General features: G+C 34.2%; 4 protein-coding genes across 6 annotated transcripts; 3 read left to right on the forward strand and 1 right to left on the reverse strand.

Annotated features, from left to right (window-relative positions):
* Positions 1-320: 320 nt before the first annotated feature.
* On the reverse strand, positions 321-2190 carry LOC107060846 (uncharacterized). The gene is made up of 6 exons (XM_015309271.1): positions 1911-2190; positions 1639-1694; positions 1247-1297; positions 1018-1140; positions 702-842; positions 321-624 (listed from the first exon to the last, which is right to left on the reverse strand). Exons 1-6 carry the CDS (start codon positions 2188-2190, stop codon positions 472-474), a joined length of 804 nt encoding a protein of 267 aa, XP_015164757.1. The 3' UTR covers positions 321-471.
* A 1672-nt stretch (positions 2191-3862) lies between these two features.
* On the forward strand, positions 3863-6238 carry LOC102584943 (uncharacterized). Its single transcript, XM_006348591.2, has 4 exons — positions 3863-5171; positions 5583-5702; positions 5845-5985; positions 6087-6238. Exons 1-4 carry the CDS (start codon positions 4044-4046, stop codon positions 6225-6227), a joined length of 1530 nt encoding a protein of 509 aa, XP_006348653.1. The 5' UTR covers positions 3863-4043; the 3' UTR covers positions 6228-6238.
* A 19-nt stretch (positions 6239-6257) lies between these two features.
* On the forward strand, positions 6258-9187 carry LOC102604064 (cytochrome P450 CYP749A22-like). Of its 2 annotated transcripts, none has more exons than XM_015309311.1 (5): positions 6258-6322; positions 7451-7674; positions 7764-7996; positions 8078-8453; positions 8706-9187. In XM_015309311.1, exons 1-5 carry the CDS (start codon positions 6298-6300, stop codon positions 9132-9134), a joined length of 1287 nt encoding a protein of 428 aa, XP_015164797.1. In that variant the 5' UTR covers positions 6258-6297; the 3' UTR covers positions 9135-9187. The 2 variants fall into 2 exon arrangements, with proteins under 2 accessions (XP_015164797.1, XP_015164796.1); XM_015309310.1 differs by lacking the exon at positions 6258-6322 and adding an exon at positions 6612-7083.
* Positions 9188-9396: 209 nt separating this feature from the next.
* LOC102604405 (cytochrome P450 CYP749A22-like) lies at positions 9397-11258 on the forward strand. Of its 2 annotated transcripts, none has more exons than XM_015309312.1 (4): positions 9397-9746; positions 9845-10068; positions 10147-10391; positions 10472-11258. In XM_015309312.1, the coding sequence occupies exons 3-4, from the start codon at positions 10207-10209 to the stop codon at positions 10950-10952; spliced, it is 666 nt and encodes a 221-aa protein (XP_015164798.1). In that variant the 5' UTR covers positions 9397-9746; positions 9845-10068; positions 10147-10206; the 3' UTR covers positions 10953-11258. The 2 variants fall into 2 exon arrangements, with proteins under 2 accessions (XP_015164798.1, XP_006348800.1); XM_006348738.2 differs by having other exon boundaries at positions 10160-10391.
* The last annotated feature ends 2225 nt before the right edge of the window (positions 11259-13483 follow it).

Here is a 13483-nt window from a genome sequence, read left to right on the forward strand (position 1 = left end):
CATGAAAGTTTGGGTGTCGAGCAACGTCTACAATGGATCATATCATGCTAAACTGGTGTACAATAATTCCATCTTATAAAAATGAAATTGCAAGTGAGAAGTCTCAATCTGTGTACTGTTTTTCTCTTAAAATATTATCAATTTTTCATATCTTATGTATTGCTGATGGTCATTTCTTTATCTTTATTATGTATGTCTTCTATTATAAGGATTATAATAAATGCCATGATTATATGGAATCAATATTGGTATATAATAATGGCTGCTTATGCAAGTGTACTGGTCCCAGCTATTATACTATGAAATCAATAATGGTACATTTGTATAATATTTGGTGCTTGTGCAAGTAATTTTAACTTTTGAAATATGTCTCTTATGAAGATACACTTATATTGGATTAGATTCAGATTCATTATATCGGAAACAATCTATCTACCTTCACAAGATAGGGGTAACTAGATTTTCTATCTCCTAATGCCGTTGCCATAAAGTTGGTAAGTATTTGTCCTTCATTCGAGAAATAAGCTTAAATGTCTCCTCAGCTTCAACTTGCTGTCGTATATCAGATCGTGAAGTTCTATCTGGGTGAAATTTCAGCAATGCTTTTTTGTAAGAAACGCGAACCTGAAACAAGATCTTACTCTTAAGTAACACTTAAACAAAGATGGAAGATATTTAGAGACTGATCAGCGTAAACAAACCTCATGACTAGTACCATCACCAACAGTGATTCCCAATCCACACAACACCGAAGCCATATCATGGCATGTCATTTCAAGCTTACTGTGTTCCTTCCAAACTTCAAATCGTATCTGTTCCTTCAAATTCGTATTCTCCACATCCTAAAGAGATTCATCAGATTGTTTAAAATAGTAGGAAAAATCCAAATATGGTATAAACACAGAATAACACAGAGGTAGTATAAGTGGCATGGAAGAGATGCACAAAGAAAAATATAAGATAAATAGGCTGCAAAAAGCCGCGAAATAGATGACAGAAGAGGCCAAGTTGTTATACCTTCTTTTGAGTTTCTCTCATTTCCTCCACGCGCTGCATTTGTCTCTTCTCAATCTCTAACAAACGCGTACTTTCAGCCTTCTTTCTTCTCAACATCAGCTTCAACTTCTTGGCTTCTTCTGCCTGAATAGGTAAAAGCACATCAGATAACAGTAAATCTTACTTTCTTTTGGCTAATTTTAGCTTTTCCTCTGTAATTTGGCACATGTGTCATATATTTACATGGTACTAGAGTCAGGTTCATCCCCGTTTGGGCTCCTTGTCCACGCTCCAGTTCGGCCTGGACATGAAGAGCGGGAATGGACTAGTGCTTATATACTTAGGCAATCCTCCCCTCATGATTTTTGGGGTTTAAGTTACAGATTCGAGCCTTGAGCCATGCGAACTAAGTATGATATTTAAGACGAGGAAGGTAGAAGGACATTCCCATTATTGCAGAGTTTTGAAGGAGCTACTGTTGGTCCTAAATGTTGGCTCAAACAGATCTCTCGGCATCAAATACAAATAATAAATAAATAACCAGAATAGGGTCATATATATAAATTGATTTTCTAATTTATGAGCATGAAAGGGAGAGAAGGTTTCATTGACCTTAAAGAAAGGGATCTAACTATCTCTTACAATCTTACTCTCTACATCCTGGCTGCAGTAATTCCGATACCCCTGGAGCGTATAAGCTACAAGGAGGCAAACAAAGTAGAAAACAACAACATATCCAATGTAATCCCACAAGTGGAGTCTGGGGAAAGTAGTGTGTACGCACCCCTACCTTGTGAAGGTAGAGAGATTGTTTCTAATAGACTCTCGGCTCAATAAATCAAAAGTAGAGAACATCAACAGTCAAATTATCAACAGGTTACAGTCTAATGAACACCGAAAACATAACAGGAAACCAAAACTTAACAGTACAAAGTACACCTGAATCGCCAACGCTTTTTGCCTAGACGCCAATTCTTCCTCTAATGCCTTTTTGTATTCAGACGTCTCTTTGATCCTTTCTCTTTGAGTAGTAATACAATTATCATTGCTTTCATCATCGATGAAGATTATGTCACCTCGAAACTTCTTAGGTGTCGATTCAGGGACATCAATAAAAATAACATTACTAAAACTTTCACTCAACTCAACATCAATCAGAATAACATGATCACCATCACTGCACCTCCTCAACATCTTTGTTCCGGTATCAGCTTGGACGGTAAGCACCCTCAATTCCAACCTAAAGGTTGTGAGTTCGAGTCAGAAGCAAAAAGGTGGGAGCTCCTAGGACGGATTAAAAAAATCACAAAAATGAGTTTTACAATCTATTTTCTCATTTATTTGTTGATCAATATTTGAAGTTAATTAGTGAGAGATTAATGTAGATGATGGTCTTGGTAAGTGTAAACAACACTCTCCTCTGCTAGTTAATAAGAGATTATTAGTAAAGCATAAAATAATTCAGGTTTTAGTTTTACTTTTGGAAATCCTATAATTCAATTTAATTTTTCAATTTCTATGTAAAAAGAATTGTATTAACAAAAAAAATAATGAAATAGATGACTTATTTATATATTATTATATTTAATAATTGAAATATATATTTGTAAAGATGTTGACAGTCCCTTTGACTTCCAAATTTGTCTTTCTATATTTTTCACATAAAAGCATAAACTTTATTAAAAAAAAAAGATCTGTTATTGTCTGAAAACAATAATCTTTAAAGTATATCATATAAAAATTATTTTATTTATTTTTAAAAATATGATTATGAAATATGATATTCAAATGAGAATATTAGTGAAGAAAAAATAATCAAATAATATATTTTTTAATATTGATGATAGTGTATTAAATATACTATCAAGAAATTAAAATAAAGAAAACTATCTCCAGCAAATTTTGTGTTATGAAGTTAGATATGAACAAATATTTTTTTTATGTGCTTAATTTTAGAATTGGATGATTTGTATATAATAGAAATAAATAAATGTTATTTTACAAGTTCAAAATTAGAAAATAATTGATAAATTGTATCGAAAAATATCTTATGGAATTAGAATTTGTATAATAGAATTAGCTTTACACGTAATGGAAAAGAAAAGAGAAATCACTACAGAAAAAGATGAAAAAAAGAATGAACTAGGAAGAATTAAAAAAAGATGAAGTTAGATTGTAATGGTCCCATATTATAAAGTCCATTAAATAATGGATGTTCACAGATATTTTTAGAAGTTTAAGAAATTGTAGTATTTCCTCCGTTTCACAAAGAATGACCTCATTTCCTTTTTAGTCAGTTTAAAAAAGAATGACCTCTTTCCTTTTTTGGTAACATTTTACTTTTTGCTTTCCACGTGGCATGCTTAAGACCACAAGATTAAGGGCAATTTTGTACATTTGACATAACTTTAATTTAGGACCACAAGATTCAAAAGTCTTCTTTATTTACTTAAACTCCGTGCCAAGTCAAACCAGGTCATTCTTTGTGAAACGGAGGGAGTACTGATCTTTGGAAAATTATTGCTACTATTTTTTCGAATTGTGTGTCACTGGCCCTCAAAAATTTCTCGATTATAAAAAAAAAAGATTGGTAGTCTTTGTGATTTACTTTTCATTAGACAATTCTCAAAGAGTGTTTTTCCCAGAGCTCTTTTTCAGGTATTTTTTTTTCTCAAAAAATTATAAAATTGTTTCTTATTTTGCTGCTATATTGTTAGAAATTTTGGTTTTATTTTGAAAGAAAAAAAGGTTAAATTAGTCTTTTTATAATTCTGGCCTTTATTGACGGTCCTTTTCACTTTCAAATTCTACATTGAAAAAGTGAACAATTTTGAAGGCGAAAAAAGATGTGGAATTGGGGAACATGAATACTCAACTAAACGCGGAAAAATTACGCATTCATATCATACACACAGATCGAACCATTTAAATTTATATGTTCTTTGTTAGCTTTATTTTTGTTATCATCAACTTACTCTTGTCATTGTCCACTGTCTTGTTTGGCTAAATTCCACACCAGTCGAGTTTTTGATCCTGACGTAGTTAGTATGAAATCGGTAAATTTTGTAATAAATGGTTGTGGACAAGTGATAAATTTTGTTGGGCAACTGCTACTGAATTCGATAAATTTTGTTTGGGGGTTGATACTGAACCTGGTAAATTTTGGTGGAGAACTACTAAATTTTGGGGCGGAATTGCTACCGAAGGTATTAAATTTTATTGGGCAACTGATACTGAACCTGGTAGATGTTGCTGGAAAACTGGTACTGAACCTGGTAGATCTTGCTGGGCAACTATTAAATTTTGTTGCGGAACAGTTACCAAAACTGGTAAATTTTGCTGGAAAACAGGTATTGTACCTGGTAGATTTTGGCGGGGAACTGATACTGAACCTGGTGAATTTTGGTGGGGAATGGATACCGAAACTGGTAAATTTTGGTGGGCGATTGATACTGAACCTGGTAAACTTTTGTTGGGAATTGCTACTGAATTTGGTCAATTTTGCGGGGCGATTGCTGATGAATCTAGTTGATTTTGGGTGGGAACTGATACCCAAGGTGGTAAATTTTGGTGAGCAATTGCTATCAAAGCTGTTAAATATTTGTTGGCAACTGATACTGAACCTGGTAAATTTAGGCCGGGAACTGGTGAATTTTGGTGGGCAACTGCTAATGAAACTGGTAAATTTAGGCCGGGAACTGGTGAATTTTGGTGGGCAACTGCTAATGAAACTGGTAAATTTAGGCCGGGAACTGGTGAATTTTGGTGGGCAACTGCTAATGAAACTGGTAAATTTAGGCCGGGAACTGGTGAATTTTGGTGGGCAACTGCTAATGAAACTGGTAAATTTAGGCCGGGAACTGGTGAATTTTGGTGGGCAACTGCTAATGAAACTGGTAAATTTTGGTGGACTAGTGTTACTGTGGCTCAAAATTTTCACTTGGCAAGTGCTACTGACGGTTAAGAATTTTGGTTGGCAAGTGCTAGTTACGCTGAAAAGATTCAGCAGGCAAGCATTAGTGATACTGGAGGATTTTTGTGGGCAAGCACTTGTGAATTGGTTTGAAAGGATCAATCACTGGTTTCACGTAGCTTTACCCTATCTTATAACTATCGCGTTGTTTATATCTCTCTTCGTATATTATTGCTACTGCCAAAGAAGATTACTGCTCAAGGTGATGGATGGTAACTTTGTAGTAAAATTATTTATATAGTAGATGTTTTTACTGTGTCGGAGTGGGTTAGAGTCTACCATTGGTTAGGGAATGGACTGGTAGTTTACTTATACGGACTTGAAAAATTCTCCTCTCATTAGCTATAATGTAATGGATATAGAAGTAAACATCATGTGCTGCATGTAGTAATATGTTGTTTTCATGTCATGTGTCTTTCTTAAATGTGAAAATATAAGGGGAGCGTTACGTTATGAGTTTTGGTTGGACAATTGCTGTAGATTAAGATTGAAGTTCTAGAATTTCTGATAAAAAAGTACAACCACAGAGGAAAAGCTATATTTGCCAAAAGAAAGTAAGATTTGTGTATGTACGAAGATGTATTGTGATCTGATGTGCTTTTTACATACTCAGGAAGAAGAAGCGAAGAAGGTGAAGTTGCAAAAAAGAGAAAAGGCTGAAAGTGATCGTTTATTAGAACTCGAGAAGAGAAAGAAGCAGCGTTTGGAGGAAATGAGAGAAACTAAAAAGAAGGTATGACAACTTTTGGCCTCTTCTGTTGTCTATTTCGCGGATATTTGCAGCCTCTTTGATCTCATATTTCTTTGCGTCTCTATTCCCTGCTGTGTTATTTGAATTTTTCCTACTGTTTAAACTAGCTGATGAATCTTTTTAGGACGTTGAGAATATGAAATTGAAGGAGAGGATACGAGACAAAGTTGGAAAGGAACTCAGTATGCTTGAAATGACATGCCATGATATGGCATCACTGCTGCGTGGATTGGGAATCACTGTTGGTGGTGGCACTATTCATGAGGTTTGTTTACATTCCGTCTCTAAATAAATAATTGTTTACGCTCAGTCTCTAAATATCTTCCATCTTTGTTAAGTGTTACTTAGAATAAATTCTTGTTTCAGGTGCATGTTGCATACAGAAAAGCATTGCTGAAATTTCACCCAGATAGATCTTCAGGATGTGATATACGACAGCAAGTTGAAGCTGAGGAGAAATTTAAGCTTATTTCTCGAATGAAGGACAAATACTTACCAACTTTATGACAGGAAAATGATTATATTTTAGGATGGAAATTTTGTGTATAGACATTTCAATGTGAACAGCTGCACTCAAATGCAGAGAAGGGTTTTATTTCCAGGTTTAGTTTTCATTTCCTCGTGTTTTTGTTGATGTAAGCATAAAGGCAAATCTAAACGGAAAAGGTTCAAAAATGCACTTAAGTATTAGAAATGGTTCAAAAATGTCCTCGTTCCATCTATTTAATCACATATTCCCCTAATGTTAGTTTCAGTCTTAAAATTGCCTCTCCATTAACTACACAACTATATGATATTTAATTAAATTTTAGTAATTTAAAAAAAGGTCAATTGTACAACTAAAATTTAATTAAATGTCATGTTTGGTAAACCTAAAATTTAATTAAAAGCTAATAAAAATCTGAACTGTATATGATAATGACAAAACTGTTACCTAAATGTATCTGTCTTTATATTCCATCATATAGATTCCCTACACATCATTATCAAAAAAACTTTGTTTAAATTTAATCTCAAAGTTAAATAGAGATGATGCATTTCACTCATTTCTCATATCATAACTTAAACTACCTAAAGATGGATATAGGGAAACTTATCTTAGTCTTCTTTTTCACTACCCTTTGCTTCTATCTCCTATGGACACTCGTAAAATTCTTTTACTTAGTATGGTGGATGCCACTTCAAACACAAATTAAAATGAGCTCTCAGGGCATTAAAGGCCCTTCTTATAGTTTTCCCCATGGAAATACCAAAGATATATCACTAATGAGAAGCCAAACTATGGATAAACCTATGGTGGATATTTCTCATGACATTTTTTCAAGAATTCAACCTCACATTCACACATGGACAAGGATGTACGGTAAGAAAATCAATCGTTTGTGGATTTAAGTTATATAGGCCCGTGTAAATATTTCTTGTATCGTCTGTGTAGCTTAATCTATGATAGCAGGTAAGTACTAGTTTTATATGTAGTTAACAATGGAGCTAGAGGGGTGCAAAGGGGTCTGAACTCCCTTTGTTGAAGAATTACGTTGTATATATCAGGTCAAAGTTGTTTTTTTGTTATATTACATAGTTGAATCCCCTTGATTTCTATATATTAGTGATAATCCTGACTTTGTAATTGTTTGTAATTATCTTATAAGTGACCTGATTGTGTAATTACACCATCATCAGTGTATAGAACTTAAACTGACCGTTTAAGTGTTCGTTGTGTTTGGTGACAGGGAGGAATTTCCTCACTTGGCATGGCTCAAAACCATACTTGTTTGTCACTGAACCAGAGCTGATCAAAGAAATATTATCCAACAAAGAAGACACTTATCCGAAAATGGATATGGAAGGCTATGCGAAGAAACTACTAGGGGAAGCACTTATAACAAATGAAGGTGAAAAATGGGCAAAAGTAAGAAAACTGGCCAACCACACTTTCCATGCAGAAAGCCTGAAAGTAAGTACTTGGAGTTCTACGATATCAGTAGTTTCGTCTTTAAAATTTTAAAGTACTGATCTTAGTATGAACGGATGGAATATGCACAGCGTATGGTGCCAGAAATGAGTGAAAGTGTGCAAAAAATGCTAGAAAGATGGAAAGAACACGAAGGAAAAGAGTTCGATGTGTTCAAGGATTTTGGGCTGTTAACAACTGAAGTAATTTCCAGGACAGCATTTGGAAGTAGCTACATGGAAGGCAAACATATTTTCGAGATGGTGGCAAAATTGACTGCAATTACTGTAAAGAATGTTTACACTGTCAGATTTCCTGGAATCAGGTAGTCTGCATACTATTTAATGGAATTTCGTTAGGACGTTTATGCCTCGTTTTTAATTATTTGTTTTCTCCGATTTTGCAGTTGGCTTATAAGAACAGATGATGAAATTGAAGCAGAGAAACTTGAAAGAGGGATCAAGAACTCCATTCTTGAGCTTGTAAGTAAAAGAGAAAAGGGCAAAGATGGAATGTCTGAAAAGTTTGGGAATGATTACTTAGGACAACTTATGAAGCTTTTGCATGAATCCGACACGAACAAGAGTATCACAATAGATCAAATGATCGACGAGGTCAGGACATTGTATGGTGCTGGTCATCTTACAACGACAAGCTTACTTGGCTGGTCTGTTTTTCTCTTAGCACTTCATCCCGAATGGCAAGAAAAAGCCAGAAAGGAAGTTGTTGCATTCTGTGGCCTTGAAAATCCAACTTCTGATGCAATTGCAAGACTAAGAACAGTAAGCAACACTCTCAGACTTGAATTGTGCTTGCATTGTTCGAGAGAGTACATTTTTATCTACTTAATTATATCTTAAACATGCCCCTTCACGTGTCGGCCTGCTCCTTCTTCACGAGCCATGCACGTGGAAGTTCTTTTTAACAATGGATGGTGGTGAAACTTGAACACAAGACCTCTGCCTGCTTAGTGAGATCACACTTTTATTTACTTAATTATATCTCCAACAGTTTCTTTTTGTCGTTTCTTGCAGATGAATATGATAATTAATGAATGTATGAGATTGTATCCTCCAGTTATTATAGTGACAAGGAAAGTTGAACGCGAAGTTAGACTAGGGAGCATGACTCTTCCAGCTAACATGACAATTTTCATGCCAATTCTGGCACTGCATCATGATCCTCGAATATGGGGTGAAGACGTTCACGTCTTCAAACCAGAGAGGTTCGCAGAAGGGGTAGCTAAAGCAACTAACAACAATGCAGCAGCATTCTTTCCCTTTGGATCGGGACCTCGTACTTGTGTTGGTCTGAACTTCACAACCAACGAAGCAAAGATTACTTTATCGATGATTTTGCAGCGTTATAAGTTCACTCTGTCACCTAATTATGTGCATTATCCATCTGATATTTTCCTTTTGACTCCCAAAGATGGAGTTAAAGTTGTCCTTGAATCCATTTAGGTATATCAATGTCTCTAAATGATGTACAATAAATAAAGCTTCTGAATTCACGAGTTCTTATTTTTCTTCTTAATCTCGATCACTTGTACTGAAGATAAAACCTCACCTTTTAAATATACTCAAAAGCACCAAATACTATACAATTGTAGCATTATTGATTTCATATTATAATAGCTAGGACCACACTTGCATAAGCACCTAATATAATATACCATTATTGAGTCCATATTATTATAATAAAAGATAATAGATATCAAATCACGATGATATTAAAACGATGTCTTCCTCACATAGCCATCAGCAACTCAAAACCTAACTACCTAAAGATGGATACAGGGAAAATTATCTTAGTCTTCTTCTTCACTACCCTTTGCGTCTATCTCCTATGGACACTCGTAAAATTCGTTTACTTAGTATGGTTAATGCCACTTCAAACACAAAATAAAATGAGCTCTCAGGGCATTAAAGGTCCTTCTTATAGCTTTCCTCATGGAAATACCAAAGATATATCCCTAATGAGAAGCCAAACTATGGATAAACCTATGGTGGATATTTCTCATGACATTTTTCCAAGAATTCAACCTCATGTTTACACATGGACAAGGATGTATGGTATGCACACAATCATTTGTGTAGTTACGTCATCATTAGTGTATAGAACTTAAACTAATTGTTTAATTGTTCGTTGTGTTTGGTTTGTTTGGTGACAGGGAGGAATTTCATCACTTGGCATGGCTCAAAACCATACTTATTTGTGACTGAACCAGAGCTGATCAAAGAAATATTGTCCAACAAAGAAGACACTTATCCGAAAATGGACATGGAAGGCTATGCGAAAAAACTACTAGGGGAATCACTTGTAACAAATGAAGGAGAAAAATGGGGAAAAGTAAGAAAACTGGCCAACCACACTTTCCATGCAGAAAGCCTGAAAGTAAGACTTAAGAGCTTAACAATATCACTATTTTGTCTTTAAAACGTTAACGTACTGATCTTGGAATGAACGGATAAGAAATTATGTACAGCGTATGGTGCCAGAAATGAGTGAAAGTGTTCAAAAGATGCTAGAAAGATGAGAAAACACGAAGGAAAAGAGTTCGATATGCTTAAGGATTTTAGACTGTTAACAACTGAAGTAATTTCTAGGACAGCATTTGGAAGCAGCTACATGGAAGGCAAACATATTTTCGAGATGGTGGCAAAATTGACTGCAATTACTGTAAAAAATGTTTACACTGTCAGATTTCCTGGAATCAGGTAGTCTGCATACTATTTAATGGAATTTCGTTAGGATGTTTATGCCTCGTTCTTAATTATTCATTTCTTCAATTTTGCAGTATGCTAATAAGAACAGATGATGAAATTGAAGCAGAGAAACTTGAAAGAGGGATCAAGAGCTCCATTCTTGAGCTTATAAGGAAAAGAGAAAAGAGCAAAGATGGAATGTTTGAAAATTTTGGGACTGATTACCTGGGGCAACTTCTGAAGCTTTTGCACGAACCAGATACGAACAAGAGTATCACGTTAGATCAAATGATCGACGAGATCAAAGCATTGTATGGTGCTGGTCATCTTACAACGACAAGCTTACTTGGCTGGTCTGTTTTTCTCTTAGCACTTCACCCCGAATGGCAAGAAAAAGCCAGAAAGGAAGTGGTTGCATTCTGTGGCCTCGAAAAAACAACTTCTGATGCAATTGCAAGACTAAAAACAGTAAGCAACACCCTCATCAAAAACCTATGTTGCTCAGACTCTTCAAAACATGTCGATGAGTGCATGTTGGATACTCCAAAAGTAGAGCATTTTTGGAGAATCTGACAGAGGTACAGCAATATATATTTGGAGAGTCCGAGCAACATAGTCTAAAAGTTTTAAATTGTCAGAGAGATTATCACACTTTACTTATATAGTGTGTACACAAACCTTACCCCTACCTTGTGAAGGTCGAGAGATTGTTTATGATATAGTGTATCAAAATCTAAATACGTTTTGCGTGATTGGGATTATAATTCTGAGCATTCACATAGATCAAAGTATCTAAAACGAAACTACGTTTAGTAGAGTGATTGATTAATTTTAAGAAATTATGACTGTTAAAAACCATGCTAAAAAGGTTATTAAGTTCAGACACAATGTATGCCATTATTGATTTCTATTGTAATAGCTAGGACCACACTTGCATAAGCACCCAATATTATACAATTGTAACATTATTGATTCCATATTATCATGGCTTTTATTATAATCCTTGCAATAAAAGACAGATAAAATAAAGACAATGGATATCAAATCAAGATGATATTAAAATGATGTCTTCCTCCCATGGCCATTAGTTATTCCAAGAGAAAAAAATGTACACAGATTGAGACTTCTCATTTTGGCATGAAATTATCCATTGTAGTCGTTGTCGACTACCTAAACTTTCACGGTCCACACCGTCTATTCATCGAGATCTTTGTCAAGAGCAAAAACAAGAATGGTGTTTTGAAATGCTATTAGTGAAGCCAATATTTGAGCTCATATTCTCAACCTTAGTCAAGTACATTAGAAATCATATGATGATGATAATCATTCTCGCGAGTTTTCTTTTCATTTCTTTGTTAGTGATCCTTGTTAGGATCATTAAGAAGCTATGTTGGACTCCATTTCATGTACAATTTATGATGAAATCTCAAGGTATACAAGGTCCTCCTTACAAGTTCCTACATGGAAACTTCAAAGAGATTGAGGAAATGAAAAAAAAAACTCCATAAACGACGCCATGGATCACTTATCACATGACATATTTCCAAGAATTCTACCTCATATATTTTCTTTGAAGAAACTATATGGTAAATTTAAAAGACTTATCACACATTCTTCTTGTTTTACTTAGTTTGTATTTTCTCTGTTTCTCATTTCACTTAACTATAGGGCCAAATTTTCTCTACTGCAACCTGATCTAGTAGATAAACATGATTCTTGACGAATCTCTAAGATTGTACCCTACCACCTAAAATGCTGCTATATATATATCACCATTAGCACAGTTCATCATGATCGTAAAATATGGGGAGAAGACGTTCATGTTTTCAAACCAGATAGATTTGCTGAAGGGGTTGTTAAAGCTACAAACAACAATCCAGTAGCATACTTGCCATTTGGCTATGGACCTCGAACTTGTTTAGGGTTGAACTTTGCAATGATCGAAGCAAAAATTACTCTTTCAATGATTCTACAACGTTATATGTTCACAATTTCACCAATTTATGTTCACTCTCCTGTTCAGCTTTATATGCTTCGTCCACAACATGGAGTTAAAATCATTCTCCACAAGATTTAAGATGTATATATAAAGCTAAATTGTACTTGTATTTGTCCAAGCAAATAAAACTATGTATTAATTTGACATGTCTCTTGAGTGTAACTACTTTATTGCACCCTTTATATAGTTCCATACTAACAATTATACTAAGGTTATTCATTGTAACCTTTTTTCTTTTGATCTTGCAACACCATGTACAGTATTCAAATTCAGATGTTTTGATTTTTTTTTTAAAAATCTCATGAAAATGGACTATTTAGAGATTTAAAATTTGGCTACTTGGATCCGTCCCAAAATAAGTGTCAGCTTAGTAAAAATTATATTGAATTAAATGCCAAAATGAGATGTGGATGGTCAATTTCACTTGGGTAATATCAATGGTCATTAAGCATGCAAAGATTACTACCTCCGCAATAATGCATTCATACGCATAGAGTTCACTAAATTAATAATTTCTCTAAAATAATATTTTTCAACTTGGGTCAATAGAAAAAATCACTCATTTCCAACTTGGGTCAATACTCTCTCTGTTGCTTTTTATATGTCATTACTTTCTATAAATAGTTGGTTCATAAATCATACTTAATACTTATCATCAAAAGATCAAAGCATAAATTACCATATTGTTCCTATTATACCCTTGATAGAGTAATTAATTAATCTTAAAAATATATACTTTGACCAGACAAATATATGATCCTATTAATAACAGTAATTTTTTTTTTCTTAAACGCCATACCAAGTGAAACAATGCCAGACAAAATAAGACATAGAAAGTAATAAAAATACAATATAATCAAAACACAACAAAAAGAGACAACAACCATAATTCAAGATTGAAAACATCATGCATAAAACTTAAAAAATAATACTAAGAAATTTATTTATTGATAATTTTTTTCGTCTCCTTGTTCTTTGAATTGGCCCTTGCATTATAAGAAAAATTAAAATTTTGAAGTTGAAAATATTTTTTAAAAACGAACTTAAATTTTTTTTTTTTTAGGGTGGGGTGGTGCTGATAGGGGGTGGGTGAGTGGGTGAGTGG

This window comes from Solanum tuberosum, unplaced genomic scaffold, assembly GCF_000226075.1.
Source record: "Solanum tuberosum cultivar DM 1-3 516 R44 unplaced genomic scaffold, SolTub_3.0 scf00103, whole genome shotgun sequence".
In the NCBI taxonomy this organism is placed as follows: domain Eukaryota; kingdom Viridiplantae; phylum Streptophyta; class Magnoliopsida; order Solanales; family Solanaceae; genus Solanum; species Solanum tuberosum.

What these genes read in the sequence shown, in the direction of transcription:
- LOC107060846 (XM_015309271.1), bottom strand. Translation starts at nt 2,190, where the DNA reads ATGTTGAGGAGGTGCAGTGATGGTGATCATGTTATTCTGATTGATGTT. An exon ending in CTTTGTACTGTTAAGTTTTG is followed by an intron (nt 1,695 to 1,910) that starts GTTTCCTGTTAT and finishes GCCTCCTTGTAG; the next exon opens with CTTATACGCTCCAGGGGTAT. An exon ending in AGGATGTAGAGAGTAAGATT is followed by an intron (nt 1,298 to 1,638) that starts GTAAGAGATAGT and finishes CTTCATGTCCAG; the next exon opens with GCCGAACTGGAGCGTGGACA.
- LOC102584943 (XM_006348591.2), top strand. Translation starts at nt 4,044, where the DNA reads ATGAAATCGGTAAATTTTGTAATAAATGGTTGTGGACAAGTGATAAAT. An exon ending in AAAGAAGATTACTGCTCAAG is followed by an intron (nt 5,172 to 5,582) that starts GTGATGGATGGT and finishes TTACATACTCAG; the next exon opens with GAAGAAGAAGCGAAGAAGGT. An exon ending in TGAGAGAAACTAAAAAGAAG is followed by an intron (nt 5,703 to 5,844) that starts GTATGACAACTT and finishes GAATCTTTTTAG; the next exon opens with GACGTTGAGAATATGAAATT.
- LOC102604064 (XM_015309310.1), top strand. Translation starts at nt 6,750, where the DNA reads ATGATGCATTTCACTCATTTCTCATATCATAACTTAAACTACCTAAAG. An exon ending in TCCATGCAGAAAGCCTGAAA is followed by an intron (nt 7,675 to 7,763) that starts GTAAGTACTTGG and finishes GAATATGCACAG; the next exon opens with CGTATGGTGCCAGAAATGAG. An exon ending in CAATTGCAAGACTAAGAACA is followed by an intron (nt 8,454 to 8,705) that starts GTAAGCAACACT and finishes CGTTTCTTGCAG; the next exon opens with ATGAATATGATAATTAATGA.
- LOC102604405 (XM_015309312.1), top strand. Translation starts at nt 10,207, where the DNA reads ATGAGAAAACACGAAGGAAAAGAGTTCGATATGCTTAAGGATTTTAGA. An exon ending in GTCAGATTTCCTGGAATCAG is followed by an intron (nt 10,392 to 10,471) that starts GTAGTCTGCATA and finishes TCAATTTTGCAG; the next exon opens with TATGCTAATAAGAACAGATG.